At 45.0% G+C, this 16104-nt stretch overlaps 1 protein-coding gene across 13 annotated transcripts in view; it reads left to right on the forward strand.

The window, feature by feature from the left end:
• Nucleotides 1-16104, forward strand: part of FNBP1 (formin binding protein 1) — a 99538-nt gene that overhangs the window by 50146 nt on the left and 33288 nt on the right. For all 13 annotated transcript variants that reach the window (XM_070430450.1, XM_070430448.1, XM_070430449.1 and 10 more), the window contains exons 5-6: nt 4538-4600; nt 5124-5228. In XM_070430450.1, the coding sequence (XP_070286551.1) occupies nt 4538-4600; nt 5124-5228 (168 nt within the window). The remainder of the gene's footprint in view (nt 1-4537; nt 4601-5123; nt 5229-16104) is intronic.

Raw genomic sequence — 16104 nt, forward strand, 5'->3', positions numbered from 1 at the left:
ACCCGTTTCTCCTCGGGAGCAGGAGCATGGACACTGGAGGCCTGGGCCTGGGCTCATCGGGGTCCCCTGCCCGGGGCCCGATGGTCAGTGTTTGGTGAAGTTAAGCCACTGAGCATGGCAGTGGGAAGGAGGCTTTTAGGAACTTTAAACAAGTTTGCTGAGAAGGTATTTTTATTATAAATGAATTTGGGAAAATAAGCCTTAAATCAAAGCAGAATGCGACTCCTGTCACGAAAGCTCCTGGGTTTCTGGTTTCGGACTTAAATGAGGGTGAAATGCTCCTTTGAGCCAGTCTGAAGGTGGCTCACAGTCTTCCTCCCCAGTACACACATCTCTGCCCACAGAGACTTAGCGGTGCATGAATTAACCCCGGGGCAGGCTGAGAAGGGCCAGTGTTCAGACCCGCCGCTCTGTGGGTTTTGAGGAAGTTATAATATTTGTCACAGACATATTTTCTGGATGCTCTTTTTTTCTTTGCCCTTTTCAAGTCTTTGTGTTCCTTTGTTTTCATCTGTGGAATCTGAGTTTTATTTAAAATTCCAGATGGTTGACTATCCTCAATTGAGTGTTTATTCTTTTTTCCCCCCCAGTTTTTTTTTTTTTTTTGAGTGGCTGTTCTCACATCAATGCCATATTTTGCTTTATTAAGGAGTTTTAGAAGTTAATGAACTATTATATTTATATAGTGAAAGTAAACAGCTGTTGTACCTAATTGTGGAGTGAGAATAATAAACATTTGCACACTTTGCTCAGCCTAAGTATGATGTCTCGCAGAGCAGTACTCTGAGAACTTTGTCACTGTAATTTTCTTTAGGTTAATGTGTGTTTATTTTAGCGTCCCTGTGATTTTTTTTTATCTCAGCCACGCCTGGTCACTGGGAAATTTCTAAAACATTTTTAAAGGATGAATGTGCTTGTGTGTGTTTAAGGGTCAGCCAAAGCATTGACATGAAAGTGAGTTTAGCTGTCACCCAGATACCATCAGGCATTTTTGAAAGTCTGATTGTGTTTGGAGAGAAACGAAAGCATCTTATTCCAGGAGAGAGTGGGAGCGTGGCGCTGGGCCTGGGGCGCTGGCATTTCCTGTCTGTCCTCCTCGGAGAGGAGAGCAGGGAGCTGCGATGACCTCACCGGGCCAGCGGAGTGCTTGTTATCTCCTGGAGAACAATCCCTCTTTATGCGGCCTCAGAGGCACACTTCTCAGTACACACTTGCTCACTGTCCAGAGAAGAAATGTGTTTGCCATTGCTTGTCAGTAAACAACAAACACATCTGGCGAGCGGGTGAGTTTAACTTGTAACCGTTGAAAATCACCGCTATCTGGGTCAGGCACGCGCAGGCCCAGGGCGGGCTTTGGTTCCATCTGTCCGTTTCCTATGTGACCGTGTATGTGTGTGTGTGTGTGTATGTGCGTGTGAGTGTGTGTGTGTGTGTGTGTGTGTGTGTGAGTGTGTGTGTGAGTGTGTGTGTGTGTATGCGCGTGTGAGTGTGTGTATGTGCGTGTGAGTGTGTGTGTGTGTGTGTGTGCGCGCGCGCGCACGCGCCACATAAGTTTTTGTTTTTTTAAATATATTTTTATTGATTTCAGAGAGAAAAGGGGTGAAGGAGGGAGAGAGAGAAGCTTCAATGATGAGAATCACTGATTGGCTGCCTCCTACACCCCACAGTGGGGATTGAGCCCACAACTCAGGCATGTGCCCTGCCCAGGAATTGAACCTTGACCTCTTGGTTCATCGGTCGATGCTCAACCACTGAAGCACGTCAGCCAGGCAGCCGCATGAGTGCTGGAGGGGCACATGCTATAAGGAACGACTCAAAAGAGATCACAGGCACCTGGGCTTTTCTCACATCACATGAAGCCATGGGATCCTGCGTGTGGTTGGGAATCCTGCTTTCGTCTGATAGCTGTGGCTCAGGCGTCCTTGGGAGAAAGCTCACAGCAAAGTCAGGGTCCACGCTATGCTTGAAAAGTAAATTCACATTTATTCTAAAATAGTCCAGTGAAGGCGCGGCAGGAGGATTCCCCAGGTGGGGTTTCGGTCAGAGCCATCCCTCCTGCTCCCCAAATGGCCAGTGTCTGAAGACTGTGTCCTCGGGGAGGATCCTGTGATGGAGCAGGCCCTTTCCTGTGGGCCCGCCACTTTCTGTGCGTCCTGTGCATGCTTCCTGTCCGCGCAGGGAGGTGCTGCGCGAGGAAGCCCAGAGCTGGGCACCAGCCTGGAGCCCGGCTCTGGACATGGGGCTCGGGTGACTCCCTCTGTATGGGTCCGTCTTTGAATCTCAGAGTGAAATTGGGGGGAATGGTGAGACTTTTCTGAAAACTGCATACGTGGTGGTCCCTGCTCTCGGAATGGGGACGATCCTTGGGGCAGTTTGGGAAAGTGGCGTTTCTGGATGGACAGGGACTCGGGCTCGAAGGGCCTCGCTGGAAGGGCACAGTGAACCCGTCTGTCCCGGCCTGTCCCTCTGCCTCCCCGTCTGCCCACATCTCTTTCCCCTGAGCACCCCCTCACCACTGCTTCCCTCTGGTCTCGTTATAAGGGATCTTTGTGGCTTCCAGAAACCTGCTTCCACTTTGTACTTCCTCCGAAGCTCAAGGCTTCCTAGCTCTGCCCGGCTCTATTCCGACTCCCCACAGCCGTGACCCTGTCCTGCTGGTTTATTGCTGCCGTGGACTCGCTCTCTTTTCTGTCACAGTCCCGTGCTGTGATGAGGCTGGAAAAATGAAGCCCAGGGGCTCTCTTGGGTTCATAGACACTAAAAAGCGGCTGGATGGATGCAGCTGGCTGTAAAGAGGCGCTTACAACAGTGAACGTGACCTCACAGGAGGCAAGAAACGGTCCCTGTAAAGAAGCGCTGTCTTTTCCGAGAGAACCTGCCCTTCCCCTGCTCCCAGCCTCCCAGCGGTCAGCTGCCGCGTGTGACCCAGCTGAGCCTCGGTTCTGACAGGTGAGGTGGGCCTCTGAGGCTGTGCGGGGGGCCTCTGGGCTCCGTCCCTCCTCACCAGCCTTCCCAGCAGCACCTTCTCCTGCTTACCTGTCCGAGTCACTGGAGAGAGCCCGTGGATCAAAGGGAGCGTTTGGGCCGCTGTGGAGAGGGGCCAGGAAAAGCCATCAGGGATGCTGAGCTCCGAGGGCCGCTCCAGGAAACAGGTTAGCTCCGGGCAGCTGCCTCACCAGAGCTGCAGCCTTGGTCAGGGGACCCAGCCCGCCGAGAGCATCTTAGCTGGGGGAGCTGCAGGCGTCCATTCCCGCCCTCTGATACGCCAGGACCTCTCCATGGCAACCCCAACAGAACCAGAGAGTGAGGAGCCTGCTCACCCGTCCAGGCAGGTCAGGACAACCTCAGAGTCACCCTGACATCTGAGCACATCACAGCCCACATCTGGTCCCATGCAACCGCACATCCCGGCGGCTTTCCTGATCAAAGGGCCCCAGCATCTGATCCTCTGCCACCACCTCTCCTGCACCCCGTGGTCCAAGTGCTTGTCATCTCCACGGGTGGAGAGAGCCTGCCACCTGGAACCTTCTTCACAGCACGGTGCTTCCGTAGTCCGTCACCCCTGCTCCCCGCTCATTCAGACAAGAAGCCCACAGACCCCCCAGTCTGCCCCTTTCTTCTCTGACCCCTGGCTCCTAATGTTTCTGAGGCTCACTCTGGTCTAGTCCTCGGGTGTCAACACCAGGCACATATCTGCCCCAGGGCCTCCGCAGGTAGCAGGTGAATCTACCATAAATTTAAAAAGTCCTAGGTAATGGAAACATCTGCCTACTCAAAACTTTTACACAAATACTTGTAGCTGCATTATTCATAGCAGCCCCACACTGGGAACAACGCAAAGGCCATCGGCTGGTGAAAGGATAAACAAATGGTGGCATATATCCATACAGTGGAATGTTGCCTAGTGATAAAAATGATCTGTGTGACACATGGGTGAACCTTGGAGAGATAATCTGCTCAGTGAACATTATGAAGTGATGAGAGCATTATGCCAGTCACGAAAGATAATGTTGTGAGATTCCATTTCTATGAAACATCTAGAAGCGGCGTATCTATAGAAACAGAAAGATGAGTGGTTGCCCAGGCCTGGGGAGGATCTGGGTAGGAGAGTGACAGCTAAGAGGTGGTGGTTTCTTTTTGGGGTGATAAAAATGTCCTCAAATTGATTATAGTGATGGTTGCATAATTGTGTGACTCTAGTAAAAACCATTGACTTTTCAATTTGCACGTATGAACTGTATGGTATGTGAGTTACATCTCAAAGCAATTAAAAATAAAGATCTAAGTGATTTTTGTCTTAAAACTTCACTATCACTTTTACAAATTGTGTATATAAATCTTAGAATTCAATTATTATAACATCTAAAGTTTCAAAGGCTACTCTTGGCTATTCTTGTTTTCATTTCCCTTTATTTTTTAACTCTTCGATTTCTTGGGCGCGCACATGCTGGGTGTTCAATATTTAAGTATTATTTTAGCGGGTGGGCTTTTTCTCTCGTGTTGCTATGAGCTGATCCCTGGTGTTTCTCGCTTGCAGCACTTTCATGACGGACGGAAGGCCCAGCAGCACATAGAGACCTGCTGGAAGCAGCTCGAGTCGGTGAGTGAGAAGCCAGCAGCCCGGGAAAGGCCTGGGCCGATTTTCTAACTGGAATTGAATTTCAGCTTGTATCAGTCAGTATGTTCAAAACAAACGAAAACACTGAAGAAAGCGCCTTGAGAGATTTTTCTAATCTGAGTGGAGAGTGTTTCTAGAAACTTTTATCTGAAGTAAAATGCTGAGCCAAAAGAGCTCAAGGAGAGTGTGTTTTCTAAAAACCACGTGGAAAGAACAAAGATTAGGCCGTTGGTCCTGACACAGACAATAGGGTGGGGAAGGCCTGGGGTACGGGGTGGGGGTGGGCTGGGGGCGGTCATTGGCGGGCAAAAGAGGACATACGTAATACTTGCAACAATAAAGACTTGTTTAAAAATAAATAAAGTAGCGTCCTGAGATTATGACCCAGCAATCCGTTGGGAGAAGAATGCTCTTTGGGGGATTTGGGTAAAAGCCAGTGCTCAGAAGGGATCTCCTGGTTTCGTTAGTCACCCCTTCCCCCTCCACCGCTTTCCTCTGCTTCCAGAGCAAGCGGCGATTTGAGCGGGATTGCAAGGAGGCTGACCGCGCGCAGCAGTACTTTGAGAAAATGGATGCTGACATCAACGTCACAAAAGCGGATGTCGAAAAGGTAAGGTGAAAGTAAGCCTGTCTCTCGTTTCCCCCTTTCAGTGTTCGTCACGCACCCTCCCGGAGGGTCGGTCCCCAAGTTCTCCTTTCTGATGCAGCCGCAAAAGGCCACTCAACGTGGGATCATTTTCCATTTGTGTCAGCGGCCATGGGGACCTGAAGCTGAAATCTGGGGGCGCGTGGGTGTTGGGCAGTTTGCTTATTTGTTCAGTCACCAGGATGATAATGCTGAGACTTAGACCATGACCGCGGCCCTGGGGTTGGTGTCTGGAGATTGTGGCTTTCACTAATGGCTTTTCAAAGAAAAGCCAACCTCTTGAAACCCAGGGCGGATGTGCAGCGAGAGCTTGGCTGCCTCTGGTGCTTCCGTTCAACAGATAAGGAGGCTCCCTCCCTGGCCTGCTTCTGAGTGAGTCATCCAATCACTAGCAGGTTGCAGCTGAGGCCCGCATGCAAGTCCTCGGCTTCTCTGAATGCACTGGAATTGGCAACGAGGAGTGTCAGAGAGCTTGCGCTGTGTCTCCTGGCGTTTGCTCCCTCGAAGCTGAATTTTCTTTTTATGACAGTCATCAATAGGGCGTAAACAGATCAGCCTGTTAAATAACAGTCTTCATTCGTTGCTGCCCAGGGCTGTGCTGGCGGCCACAGCCTCCTGCCCCTCCTGGGAAAAGCCCGCCTTTTCAGAGATTTCTTTCACTTTTGCCAGGTTCGTTGCAGACTAGATGAGTTGGAAAAGTGTGTGTTAGCTATTTCATTATTTGCCCCTCCTGCCAAATTCCTTGCTTAAAGCCAAGGGATATGTCAGTATTCCTTCCTCTAGAATTATCTAGTACATTAAAATACACATTCTCATTTATTTACTTTACCAAAAGATATACTAATATGCTGGTAAAGTTACTATAAATTACCATAAATTTGTCGTGAGTTCTCCTTAAACAGACAACTTTGCAAACTATAAAAAATATTATTCAGTTACAACAGATTGACCCTGCTTGGCTGGTGTGACACGCTCAGTTGGTTGAGCATCATTCCGTGCATCAAAAGGTCCCTGGTTGGATTTCCGGTCGGGGCACATGCCCAGCTTGCGGGTTCAGTACCAAGTCGGGAACCTGACTGGGAATCGAACCAGGGACCTTTTGGTGCACGGAATGATGCTCAACCCACGGAGCCACACCGGCCAGGGCTCATTTAATTTCTTCTGACTTTATTTGTTCTCATTTGATATTATGTTTTTCACTTTATTCAGGTGGAATATAGAGCACGTGACTTTCATATGTTACTATTAGAGCCCGGTGCCTTGCTAAACTCTTTTCATTTCTATTTTGACTTTTCTATAGAGTCAGTCCTCTATCACCGGCATAGAATGAAGGTTTTATTTCTTCTTTTGCAGTCCTTATGCCTTTTATTTATTTTTCTTATCTCGCTCTGCTGGTTTTGACCTCCATTACGGTGCTAGAAGCAGTAATTGTGGACTCCTTATCATGTGCTTGATTATAAAGAGGCCTTCAAATGTTTCTCCATTCGGCATGATTTTAATATGCCCTTTATCAGGTTAAGGGATTTCCCTTCTTTTCCTATTTTGCCAAGAGGTTTTGTTAAGCTTGACTTGATATTGAATATCGTCAAATAAATTTTCTGCTTCCTTTCATCCCCCTTATTAATGGGATAGAGTTCATGGATCAGTTTTCTTATATCAAACCAAATTGGCATTCCTGGGACAATTCCAACTAGGTCACCGTGTATTATTTTATTTCACTCAAGATTTTTGCGTCTGTAGTCATTGAGATTAGCCTATAATTGTTCTTGTCTGTTCTAGTTTGCTTTATGTACTAGTTTTGTAGTAAGCTTACTCAGATTTCTATATTCTGAAATAATATATGTGAGATGAAATTAACAGTTTTTAAATGTTTCGTGATATTGCATCATGGGAAAGTTTCTCACTACTGATTCGATTCCTTTAATGTCTGCTGCTTTGGTTGATCTTGGGGTAATATTTTTCTAGAAATATCTCCATTTCATCTTAAGGTTTGAAATATCTTGGCTAAATGTTGCCCATAATCTCTCACCTTAATTTTTGCTGCATATGTTGATTATTCCTAATATTGTTTATTTATACTCCTCCCCGCCACCCCCTTTTTGGGGTCGTTTTTCCAAAATCATTTTTATTACGATTTTCCAAGAACCACAATTTGTCTTGGTGCAACTTCTCTTTTCTACTTCTCTTTTCTATTTCCTTTCCTTCAACCCTTCTCTGTCAACATCTTTGTTTTTTTGTTTGTTTGTTTGTTTTATAATCGCCACCCGAGGATATTTTTCCATTGATTTTTAGAGAGAGTAGAAGAGAGAGGGAAAGACAGAGAGAAATATTGATGTGAGAGAAACACACATCAATTGGTTGCCTCTGGCGTGAGCCCGACCAGGGCTCAGGCCGGGGAGGAGCCTGCAACTGAGGTACATGGGAATCGAACCTGGGACCCTTTGGTCCACAGGGTGAAGCTCTATCCACTGAGCCAAACCAGCGAGGGCTCTGTCAATGTCTTTGGATTTCATCTATTGTCCTTTAAATGTTTCTTTCTTCAGATGCTTACCTCATTCCAACTTTTCTCCTTTTCTATTATAAGCAGTTGAGTAACAAATTTCTTATGTAAGCACTGATTTATCTGCAACCCACGAATTTTAATGTCTATTATTATTATTGTTCACGTCCTGATCTTTTTCATTTCTTTTACTTTTTAATCTCTCCTATGATTTATGTAGAAGCATGTTTTAAATTTTTCAATTGTATGACATGTTTGAACATCTGTTGTTTGTTATTGATTTCTAATTTAATTGCATTGTGGTTGTAAAAAGCCCGAGTTTGAGTCTTTTCTGGTTGTTGAGGCCTAGCACTTGGTCAGTTTTGTAAATGTTCTTTAAGTAATTGAAAAGACTGTGTATTCTCCAGCTCTTAGTTGCAGAGTCTACCTATTTCCATCAGATCAGACTTGTTGATTGTGTCGTCCAAATCTTCCCACCACTAGGGATTTTGGGGTCGGCTTGTTGTAACCTTTGTTGAGAGAGACATATCACTTCTTTGTGCCTTGCTTTCCTTGGTACAACGGGAATACAGCGCAGAGGGCTGGTGGGTGTACTCAGGGAGTTAACATGTGCAAGATATTCCCAGCCGATATGGCAGTGGCCAGTGATCAGTAAGCTAACTGGTGTGATGATAACAGCGGAAGGTTTGCCATTTCCTGTCAGTTTGCTCTGCTACTGTGAAGTTATTTTATTAGGAAATACAGTTTAGAACTGTAATATCTTCCATGAGATTGAACTTGTCGTCAGTGTCACCTTCTTTCCACGCTCATGCTTTATGCCTTGAAGCCTAGTTTACCTGCTTTGGGGGGTTAGCTTTGCTGGGCACATCTTTCCCAGACTGTCTGCCCCACGTGCTGTTGTGAGAAAGCTTCCCCATGGTTGCTCCCAAACATTCATGTGAAAACTTGCTATGGACTAGGGAGACTTCCCTGTCATACCATCCTCGCCCTGTATTTCAGTCACGTAAGAAAGTGTAACTCCCAGCAGACTAGCATGTGAGAGAGACCCATCTATGTGTGATTATCAGTGTGCGTTGCTTTGAATTTTATCTGTGGCCTACGTTCAGCGTGGGTTCTCCAGGGAGCGGGCAGCACCTGGGGTCACTACCCAGCCAGGACTGCATCAATCTAAGTTTTCCAACTTGGGTTTGGGATCCACACAGGCTGTGTGAGTTCTGACCCTTTGTGGTTCAAAAATTCCCAGGATGACTTTTTTCTTTGTTTTTCTTTCTTGGTTAGGTCCTAGGTAGCTAAGTTATCAAAAGTACAATAGCTTGCCCGGCCAGCGTGGCTCAGTGGTTGGGCATCAGCCTATGAACCAGGATGTCACGGTTCGATTCCGGGTCCTGGTCAGGGCACATGCCCAAGCTGTGCGATAGATCCCCAGTGTGGGACATGCAGGAGGCAGCCGATCAATGATTCTCTCTCATCGTGGATGTTTCTCTCTCTCTCCCTCTCCCTTCCTCTCTGAAATCAATAATATATATATATTTTTAAGTACAATAGCTGGACCTAAAGGCACCTGTGGGACTTGATAGGGACTGCCGATGGGATTGCTCTCCTCAACTTTTTAAATCTTTCCAGGGATGCGTAATTCTTCCTTGTCCTGAGAGCAGTCTTTTGTTTCATTTACCTCATCCCTAAGGATACGATAAATTACCCAGTTTTGGCATCACAAACACTGAAGCTGATAGAGCAGGGTCTATACCAGTGATGGCGAACCTTTTGAGCTCGGCGTGTCAGCATTTTGAAAACCCTAACTTAACTCTGGTGCCGTGTCACATATAGAAATTTTTTGATATTTGCAACCATAGTAAAACAAAGATTTATATTTTTGATATTTATTTCATATATTTAAATGCCATTTAACAAAGAAAAATCAACCAAAAAAAATGAGTTCGCGTGTCACCTCTGACACACGTGTCATAGGTTCGCCATCACTGGTCTCCACACTGGAATCCTTAAGCTACTTTGCTGATGAAGGTGACTCGAAGCACTGTCATTTCCCAGGGTTTTGCTTTATCGTTTGCGAAGCCTCTGTCAGTATCCAGCTGAAAGGATGCAGGCTTTCAGTTCTTATCGCTACTTAATGTAATTTTCCGTTTTGACTTTGGAAAGCCTTTGAATCTCATATAAATGTCTTTTCCCCAGTTTCTGCAAACGATTACATTACCTGGTTGTATTGGAAGTCTCTCGCCCTCCTTTTTCTAACAGCCCCGCAACCCTTGGAGTGGCAGCCTGTGCTCACAGAGATGTAACTACTCCCCAGAGGGAGGGAGGACTGGCCCAAGTTGCCATTTGCGTTTGATGACACGGTTGTTGTGACCCACTTGTGCACGTATCTTCTAAACTATAAGTTAACTGTCCCACACAGGGACTAGAGCCATGTTTTTCATAAATGGCCTAAAACCCGCCTGCGTCCACGGAGGACATCAGTAGACACTTGCTTTGTGTTTGGTGTCTGTGTTAGCAGATGTTTAGTGATCAGCTTACACATGGGTGTGTGTGATCCTGGAGGAGCCCGTGTAACCAAAAGTAAATGCACAGGCATGGCGTGGACATGCGGAAGCACGGTCAGCTTTCTCTCTGGGCCAGTGAACACGTTTGGACGTGGCGAGGATGCCACGTTCCTCCGAGGAATGATGAGACAAGGCGATAAGCTCGGTGGGGTGGTTTTTATTGGGGACAGAACTCAAGGAACTACACAGCCTTTTGTCGCCCAGACGCAGCTGTCAGAGTTTTAAAACGGGTTCCCCTGCTCTGGAACGAGTCCGTCTGGGCTTGCAGCAGGACGTAGTGAACAGGTCGTCTTGTGGCTCATGACCCGTGTGCTTCAGTGGAAGGTAAAACCAGACTTGTTTCCTCCCCTTGTACGAGATGGACACGGCAGCCCTTCCTGTGGCCTGCAAGGGAACATGGGAAAATCCATCAACCGATGGTCTTTGGCTCCAATTCAACACCAGTGGACCCCCCAGTTTGGGGTGCTGTGGAGAAGGACACGTCATTCATTGGAGACGGCTCAGTTGTGATGCAGCGCGGCTGGGAGGCAGTCCCGGCCAGACCCCTCTCCGGCTACACAGTGTAACGTGCAAAGAAGTGGGCAAGAGCGTACTTTCTAACGGGGTCAATATTTCAAGCCTAAGTTGGAGATGATGTTTTAAGAATTAGAATTCTAAGTAACCGTTCATTTATATTTTAAAGTCTCTCTGGGAACTGTTTTTCCTTACAGTTTGCTTCTGCTTGGTACAGCTTTTTATCCAACTAAATTCTGAATCTGTTTTTTCTATTTCCACATAGCACCCCCACAAGAGTCACCCCATACTTTTTTTTCTCTCTCTAATTTAAGGGACTTCTCATGGAATCATGATTTTTATGGTATTCTCATTTTTAAAAAACACTGAATTTGTTGGTGAATTCCTAAGGCATGTAATGTTTCCATTCATTGTCCTTCATTCCCTCGCTCCTTATTCATTGACTGTGCTGGCGAGATGGGGGTGGCACAGACACCAGCATGTAATCACACCGTCCCGGACTCTAAGGAACGTGCCTTTCTCTTTCTTTCTGATGTTTAGTTCACTGTCTTGTGAAGGTCCCCATTTGCCCCCTGAACAACTCTTGAATGGCATTTTGGTGACAAGGACCTTGAAGTTGGGTTTTCTCTGTCCCTCTGCTTTGGCATAATAGCGTGCCAGACGAACTTGGGTGAGGGCAGCACCTGCGCCCTGGATCTGGTGGTGCTGCTGTTGGTTACTGTGGCGTTGGGATGAAAAAGGAAAAGGTTATCAAAATGAATGGAATGTGGACTAATATTTCCGAACAGAGAGAACAGTGTTTGCTAAATGCATGCATTAGACGGAGTTCATCCATGTCAGGCTGTGAATAATTCCCTTTCTCTAAGTCGCCCTCGCCTTGTGACTGTTGGCTCTTACATAATTTCTAAATGCAGAATAGGATATTGTTTAACTGAAACTGCAGTTACTGGTCACAAGTGGCTGCAGAAATGGTCAGAGAGTTCAAGTTATGCATTTTGAACTTTAGTACCAATTTCTCCTTTTCCTACAGGTCGAGTTTTCTTCAACTCGACTGGTTCCTCCACTGCCTGTCTCAGTTCTGTGGGCAGTTGTTGACTATGAAACAGTTAACCTGGCTTCTTTATTCCAACACGTTGCAACTCTGAGTGTTGACTAAGCAGAAGAACTCTCTCTACAAAGTGAGAGGTTTCCTTGTTTGGCTTCATCGGGAGTTTTATTATATAACCCGATTTGAGGAAATGTTTTACAAACTAAATTAAATTATAATCCTGACCATGAGCACTCAGAACAGTGTATCGGTTTCTTGGGGCATTTTTAAATTCCATTTTTGTGTGACATTATGGCTTCTAAAAATATTTGGCTTTGAACATTATTGGCTTTTAAATTTTACGTAGATGTCCCTAAGGTGGAGTCGAATATGAAATCCCGAGTCATGAACTAAGGTAGAATTCCAAGAGCTAAGTGATGAAACTTCACGTTTCTGTTTACAATCCAATACACATGTGCTGTTTTTTTTATGTCACGTATCACACAGTAGAATATTTTAAAGAGAAAAATAAAGTTAGAGTAAAGAATCTATGCCATTGTAAGCAAGTATAAAGGAATTGACTTGAGTGATTATCAGTTTGGTAAATTGTCTTGATAAAACCAATGAACTGTAGTAGTTTAAGAGTTTGCTTCGGTTGGAATCAGAGTTGCCGGCTCTGGGAAGGCAGCCCTGGCCAGGTCGGGTAGGTTCTGTGCTAACGGAAGCCAGCTGAGTAGCAGAGTGTTCCATTTTTTTACCATTTGGGGAAACAGCCTCTAGCAAGACGACTCCTTAAGTTATTGTACGAATAAGGAGTTGTACTATTCAATATTTTCTCTGCCCTTGCTGTAACTAGGAAGCTGCCATCTTTATTGAACATGTTAATATCTTTAGTGCTTTACTCAAATTTGCTGCATATAAGATGTCTGAAGGAATTGTTCATTGTAACAAGTTAGAAAACATTTTTTTTCTTAAAAAAGAGGAAGTGGTTAGTATGAATACAGGAAATGAATTTTGCAACTACAGCTTGATCTTTCAGCTTTAACTGCCTTTAATTTACAGGAGACAATATAGAATTAAAAATGCACTGTAAAAAATGAATGTGGTTGTGATATTCTTTTATAAGTGGATCAGTATCCAAATCAGAGATTCTAGAAAAGACACTTTTGTTAGTCTCTTGTTTATATCTGCCCTGCAAGAAGTCATCTGTAGGGTTTATGTTTTATTTACTTTGCTTCTCAGCATGTTTGTATTAAATGAACATCCTGAATGGCTTCTATTGTTTCATTCTTAATGTTTGTCCTGAGTAGTAATAGATATGTTTACTTCTTTTGACATTTCCCATGGGAAATAGAATGTAATGGAAATTTTCTCCAATTATTAGATGTGGAATAAATGTATTTATATTTGCAAACAAGACACAACTTTGATCTATGTCATAAATGAATATTTGTAGAATGAGATTAAGAAAAAAAAAAACTGCCCTGACCAGTTTGCCTCAGTGGCTAGAGCGTCGGCCTGTGGACTGAAGAGTCCCAGGTTCAATTCCGGTCAAGGGCATGTACCTTGGTTGCGGGCACATCCCCAGTAGGGGGTATGCAGGAGGCAGGTGATGGATGTTTCTCTCTCATGGATGTTTCTAACTTTCTATCTCTCTCCCATCCTCTCTGTAAAAAATCAATAAAATATATTTTAAAAAAAGAAAAGAAAAGAAAAAAAAAAACCACCATGACGTTCATATTAGTTTTACCACTAAAAATGAAATTTGTGACAGGAATGTTGAAACATAAAATTACTTACTATGGTCAAATGCTTCACACAAAACTACTCTTTAAAGTTGTAGCCAGCTCCTAGTTTCAGTTCATTCTCTAGAAGTTATTACTGTCTCACTTGTTAACCTTAATTTTTCACTTATTTGTCTTTGAAATAAGTGGTTTTTACACTAAAAATGGAGTTTGGTTAAATAAGTATCTAAAAAGAAACAAGAAAGCCAAAATTTTAAATCTCAGTGTATCAGATATGGGGGAGGAGGTGCTACCAGAAGTGAATTTATATAAAGACTAAATGCTTTCAAAAGCCTCTCCAGTGAAATATTTCTAGTATGCATTTCATCTGCATTAAAATGTTGACATGAGAATCTATCTTAGCTCTGCCTCAATACTCCTAAAAGCATAATCATTATCAAACCTCTAGTTCAGCCGTGGGCAAACTACGGCCCGCGGGCCGGATCCGGCCCCTTTGAAATGAATAAAACTAAAAAAAAAAAAAAAAAAAAAAAGACCGTACCCTTTTATGTAATGATGTTTACTTTGAATTTATATTAGTTCACACAAACACTCCATCCATGCTTTTGTTCCGGCCCTCCGGTCCAGTTTAAGAACCCATTGTGGCCCTCGAGTCAAAAAGTTTGCCCACCCCTGCTCTAGTTAATGTGCAAAATACCAACAGAGCAAAGCAAGGTGATGGGTCCTTCTTATACCCTAGATCTGAAGCTAAAACTGAATTAAATAAAATATGACCTGAATACAAATATTTATATTACATGAATATAGGGATATGAATCCTATATAATAAAAGGCTAATATGTAAATCAACCCTACTGCAGAATGACCGGTTGCTATGACATGCACTGATCACCAGGGGGCAGATGCTCAATGCAGGAGCTGACCCCTGGTGGTCAGTGCCCTTCCACAGGAGGAGCGCCACTCAGCCAGAAGCCAGGCTCACGGCTAGCGAGTGCAGTGGCGGTAGTGGGAACCTCTTCCACCTCCGCAGCAGCGCTAAGGACCTCTTGGGGAATGTCCAACTGCGAGAGGGTGCAGGCCAGGCTGAGGGCGTGTGTGTGTGTGTGTGTGTGTGTGTGTGTGTCCCAGTGCACTAATGTCATGCACCAGGCCTCTAGTAGGAAATAAAACTGAATTAAGTATTATTTACGTGTGTGTGTGTGTGTGTGTGTGTGTGTGTGTGTGTGTGTAGCTTTGAACACTTGGCACTATGTGCCCCTTTCTGTTCTAAAGGCTTTCATATGGTAACTCATTGAATAACATCTTAATGTTTACTGATAATAAATGGCCTAGCTTGGCCAAGAGCTTGTTCTTAATGTTAATCTTACATAGAAGTGGGTTCAGATCCTGTTTCTACCAATCACTAATGGTGCAACGAGGAATTTACTTAATCTGAGCCTGTTTTCTACTCTGTACAACAGGGATGATATACAACCTTCAAGGATGGTTGTGAGGCACCAGTGGTGGTGATGTGTGTAAAGTAGTGGCCTGTGTTTGGACTTCTGTTAACTGGTTGAGACTGGTATTGCCACCTGAATTTTGCCTGTTTGTGACCTTCTCCTTGGATTACTTCTGGTTCCTCCCTCCTCAATTCTTCCCCCTTCAACCTACTGTGAATCAGTTGAGTAGATCTTGCACATTCTAGACATCTAGGCGTCTGCAGGAAGATTTATTGAACAAACAGTGCAGAGCGTCAGTAGGATTGCCGTAGATGCCTCTCACGAGGACCCCGGTTAGCAAATGATGATGCCATGGAGAGACCAGGAGAACCTGGATCCGTGGGGGAGAAGAGTACCCTGTTACATGCCAACTCCGTGGTGGAGATAACCAGAGCAAAGCAGTGAAAATGATTGAGCTACATCATCTGTGTAAGCACCTGGTCCTGTGACCAGCAGGTCCCAGGAGCTCAGAAGTTGTTTGTGGATGTTGCCTCTGAAGAAACTCCACATGGAGTACAGTTTGTTGGGATAGGTCTGAAGGAGGACTTGGGAGTGGAGCATGAAGAATGGGTAGAAGTTGAGAGGAAGGAACAGAGAGAGAGCAACTGAGGTGGCGAGAACCTCATCCAGGGCTCTGAGGGAAACACATTGCAGATGCTGACCTGCCTGGTGGGGCAGGTGACGGAGCAGGACCTAGCTGGAGAGGTCAGTTAAGAACGGATCATGATGCTTAAAGCAAAATGGCGGAATGAATGTGACCCTGATGAAACGCTATGGAACCTACTGCTCAAAAAACTGGCACTGGAAAAGTGTTTTATATTTTCTTCTCTTTTTTAAAAAAATATTTTTATTGATTTCAGAGAGGAAGGGAGAGGGAGACAGAGATCGAAACATCAATGGTGAGAGAGAATCATTGATGGGCTGCCTCCTACACGCCCCCTACTGGGGATCGAGCCCACAACCCAGGCATGTGCCCTGACTGGGAATTGAACCCAGGACCTCTTGGTTCATGGGATGAC

The sequence above is a fragment of the Myotis yumanensis genome, unplaced genomic scaffold, assembly GCF_028538775.1.
Source record: "Myotis yumanensis isolate MYYU_CA2020_CCGP unplaced genomic scaffold, mMyoYum1.0.hap1 SCAF_12, whole genome shotgun sequence".
Classification (NCBI taxonomy): Eukaryota; Metazoa; Chordata; class Mammalia; order Chiroptera; family Vespertilionidae; genus Myotis; species Myotis yumanensis.